Raw genomic sequence first — 4,123 nt, 5'->3', positions numbered from 1 at the left:
GGAGGGAAGGTTTAAGTTGGACATCAGGAGGCGCTACTTCACGGTCAGGGCGGCTAGAGTCTGGAACCAGCTTCCAAGTGAGGTGGTGCAGGCTCCCACCCTGGGGGTTTTTAAGAGGAGGTTGGATGACCACCTTACTGAGGTCATTTGACCCCAGTGCTCTTCCTGCCATGGCAGGGGGTCGGACTAGATGATCTGCTCAGGTCCCCTCCGACCCTAGAAACTATGAAACTCAGTAAGCAGCTCTGCACCCAAAATAACTGCCCACCCCTGCACTACACTCTGAATGTATGACAGTTCCTAAATGACATTTTCCCAGAGAAGTGAATAAGCAGAGGTACACCAATTGCTTGGCCACCTCATTCACCTGACCTGTCGCTGTTGGATTTCTTTTTATAGGGACATGTTAAAAGTATAATTTACTTGTCAAAACCACGTTTTTTGGTGGAACTTAGGGCTAGGATCACCAATGCAATTAGTGCAGTAACTTGAGAGGAACTGGGAAATGTTTTCAAGGACTTGGAAAATTAGTTAGAGCACTGTATCATGATGGATGGTGGTTATGCTGAAGTCTAGCATTGTGTACTCTAGTTGTCCTAAAACTATAATAAATTTGCTTTAAAATGTCATTTACAGAGTGTTTCCATCATACCTACAACCTACGTTATTAAAGTTTAAAAGTACAAAAGGACTTGGTGAAGACCCTGTATATGCCCTGTCCCAAACATTGTGTATTCTACCATGTGTCTGGGGCCCACAGGCCACATTTGGCTGGTGGGCCCTACTGTGGGAACCCCTGCTTTAGAGGGTGCCATATGTATCTGAAATATGGTCCTTAATTTAAGGAACAAATCCGTATCAGCACAGCACTGGAGACAGCATTGGGTGAAGGTCTGGAACCCTTTTCTGTTTGAACCATTATTCCTTTCTGATACTAGAGCCCACAGACTGAGAAGAGATGCCCTAAAGCACAGTTTTTAAAGATCTGGCTTGCAGAGCCATGTCACCCAGCCCACAGGGTTCCCAGAGGGGCTGGGAATTTAGGGCAGGGCCACCAGGGGTGGGTACTGGGTACAGAGTCCTGCTGGGAACATGTCAGCAACAGATGGGCAAGTAAGAGCTGTGTTAACTCTCCTGTGCTGCCATCATTCACTGTGTTGCCACTGCCAGGTCTAGATCTGGCCCATGAGGAGAAAGATCAAATTAGACACCCCTGGACTAACAGCATGTAACTTCATTTTATTTTGTATTCCTGTGAAGTAGCTTCAGTGTGCTATAAAATTTTAAGAAAAGGTTTACGAGGAATAAACACCTAAGGCCCAGGGGTAGGGGGCAAAGGCAAATACAATTTGTAGCGTTTTAAAATTTAAAAAAGGTAAAATGTTCATAAGCTGTATGTAACAGGGGGCTCTCTTAGGGCCAGCCTGTCATTGGCCCGCCCACCTGTTTCTGGGCCAACTGCCCACCTCCTTGTCTGCCATGCCTTGATGATACATAATTCTGGTATTAATTAGGTGGGAGGCTGCCCATTCTTGCCCTGATCCCAGGGGGTGCTATCTGCGGCTCCGTTTCTCCCCTACATTGCAGCCCAAGCCTCGTAGATGGCATCCAGGTTAATATTACTCCCGGCCTGAGACCGGAGCAAACTTAGTCCAAAGTTGAGCTCTATGCACACACACATTCATACTGTACTGTATAGAAAATGTAAAATGTGAAGCTGTACTATCCAGAAAAATTGTCTCAATTCTCTTACTTCCCAAAAGCCGTCATCATGAAGTATATATCATCATTCCAATTAAAACATTTTACCTTAAAACCATGTAAATCATTAGGGGACATACCCAGCAAGAGTGCTGAAGGACTGCGTGCTATTCACTGCACATCATATGAATTCTAACTCCTCATGTTGGCATCTGAGATATGAGCTTCTCCCCCCAATTCTATTTCATTAAAATTGGCTTTAGGTCATGTTTATTTTGTGGAGGAGTACGTTGTCAAATTACTTATATTTTTGTTATTACTTTAGGATTCGTTTTTGCTCTTGGTCTGTGTGTAGATATAGGCCTTGATAGTATGACAAAAGTAAGCAGGCATTACATTTTCTGATGGCTTCAACTTCCTCACATACTAAATACTCCCAGCTGGGCCTATCATTAGGATGGACATTATTCATATGCAACTGTTTTATTACTTCCTATATAAGTAAGTCCTCGGGGCTGACTATCATTTCTAGCACACTGTATGGGAGATTGAACCATCTGTTCTGTACTTACAACATGGTCAAGTTTGCCCACATGAAACAAGAAAGACACTACTAAAGCTGCTAATCAAATTCCTGGTCTATTGTACATGCATGGCAGACTGCCTAACACTACTGTATTGCTGGGGGGGGATGAAGGGGAGATGACACCTACGTAGCTGAAAGCAAAGGCCCAATTGCCATTTCTTGAAACTCTAGTTGAAGAAATACCATTTCTCTGTTTCAGTGTTTTAATAAATTAATGTGGTACAGCTGCATACCCTGCCTTTTTCCTGAGAGCTTAACTTCTTATACTTGCCATAATGCTTTGAAATACCTTTGTTTTGTATTTACCTGCTTGTGTGTTTCTTACCCACATCACACCCATTTGTCTACACTATGGTGCAAATCAAGTTGTGAAACACAGCCAGTCAAGGTTTCACCCAAACACCTGGAGGGCAGCAACAAGAGGCCTGGGGAAAATTCCCAAACTCATCAAGTTAATAGCACGTTCTTTTTTGTTGCCTTCTGCCATACCTGCCTTCAGCTGAGATTAAAACAGTATTACAACAAACTACCTTTGTATTTTTATACTTCTGGCTTTCATCTATTTCTGACACAATAAGCCACCTTTTTTGTACTCCTCTCCCACTCCCCAACCTGCTCCCCAATTCTGTAGAGCTAGGGTGGCCAACTTGAGGCACAAGTGGCATGGGCAGCCTCTGTGTGGCAAACAAACTGTAGAGACAAGAGAGATGGCACAGAAGCAGATAAGGCAGGAAGCTGAAAGCAGAGAAGGGCACAAAGCAAAGGAGGAGACTGGGCAGGAAGCACAGAGTAGGGAGAAGAAAGCAAAGCAGCAGATTGGGCAGAAGGGGATCACTATGACACTTAGGAAGGGTGCAGGGCTAAGTTGTGGCATGCCTCCCAAAAACACTGGCTCCCACTGCAGTAGCGAATATGCTCCACAGACTTTTAAGTAGGTCTGAAAAGAGCAGAAATGAATTCATTCTTCATTTTAAATGTAAGAGAAGGAAAATATTTTGATATCAGTCTGCATCTATAAGATTATTTCTATATCATGGAGATGCTAGATAATTTCCTCAGTCTCAGAATGCTGGTTTAGTCAACAGTAGTAATTAAAGATATTAACAACACACTTAATTACATACACAAACAATGCTTAGATTCATACTTACAGGCTGAGGCTGTTCTGCAATACAGCAGTTAAAACACAACCAGAACTCACTCATTGTTTACAGTCTAAAGTGTGAGTGCACAGGCTGGAAGAAGAAACAAAATACTCAATTTCTGCTCCAATCTTCACGTAGCCAGTTCCTTAACTCAATTAATGTATAATGGTCCCAAAGCAGCAAAGCTTATCTTCTGCTGTGCTGTTCCCCAAAGGCAAGTCCTGGGCTATTCAGGTTGATGACAAAAAAAAAAAAAGACCCAAAACAAAACCAAAAAGAAAAACAAAAAAAAGGTGAAGGAATCTTCTCTCTCAAGATGCTGGTCCCAGCACCACAGAAGCAGCAGGTGTAAGTGCTCCCTTGGTCCCTCGTCCACAGGCAGTAACCTGAAATAAAAATGTGCATAATGTCAGAAGAAAGATTTTTTTTTTTAACCAGAACCACCCTTCCCCCACCTCCTACAGACAAACACATTTACAATGCTGGCTTTTTAGATTACATTTCCGACCACACATCTGAAAGACACTAACAAACCATGAATAATACACAGATAGAAAAACAGACACACATTTTAATCAGATTTCTATTTCTACATGAACACCTGAAAATAGCACAGACCAGGGTTACTAGTCTATAATGAGGATGCCATAATGTTTTTGTAAAAGTAGTAACAAGAATCTATATTTAAAAA

General features: G+C 42.5%; 1 protein-coding gene across 1 annotated transcript in view; it reads right to left on the bottom strand.

Annotated features, from left to right (window-relative positions):
* CDC42SE2 (CDC42 small effector 2) overlaps positions 1-3,818 on the bottom strand; it is a 60,153-nt gene extending 56,335 nt beyond the window's left edge. Inside the window, exon 1 of the mRNA XM_019517292.1 lies at positions 3,439-3,818. Within this exon, the coding sequence (XP_019372837.1) occupies positions 3,439-3,492 (54 nt within the window). The 5' untranslated portion in view covers positions 3,493-3,818. The remainder of the gene's footprint in view (positions 1-3,438) is intronic.
* Positions 3,819-4,123: the final 305 nt, after the last annotated feature.

The sequence above is a fragment of the Gavialis gangeticus genome, unplaced genomic scaffold (assembly GCF_001723915.1).
Source record: "Gavialis gangeticus isolate Ggan-Ray unplaced genomic scaffold, GavGan_comp1, whole genome shotgun sequence".
NCBI classification, from domain to species: Eukaryota; Metazoa; Chordata; order Crocodylia; family Gavialidae; genus Gavialis; species Gavialis gangeticus.
Note: the sequence above shows the minus strand (reverse complement) of the source record. Positions and strands in the feature narration are given on the sequence as shown.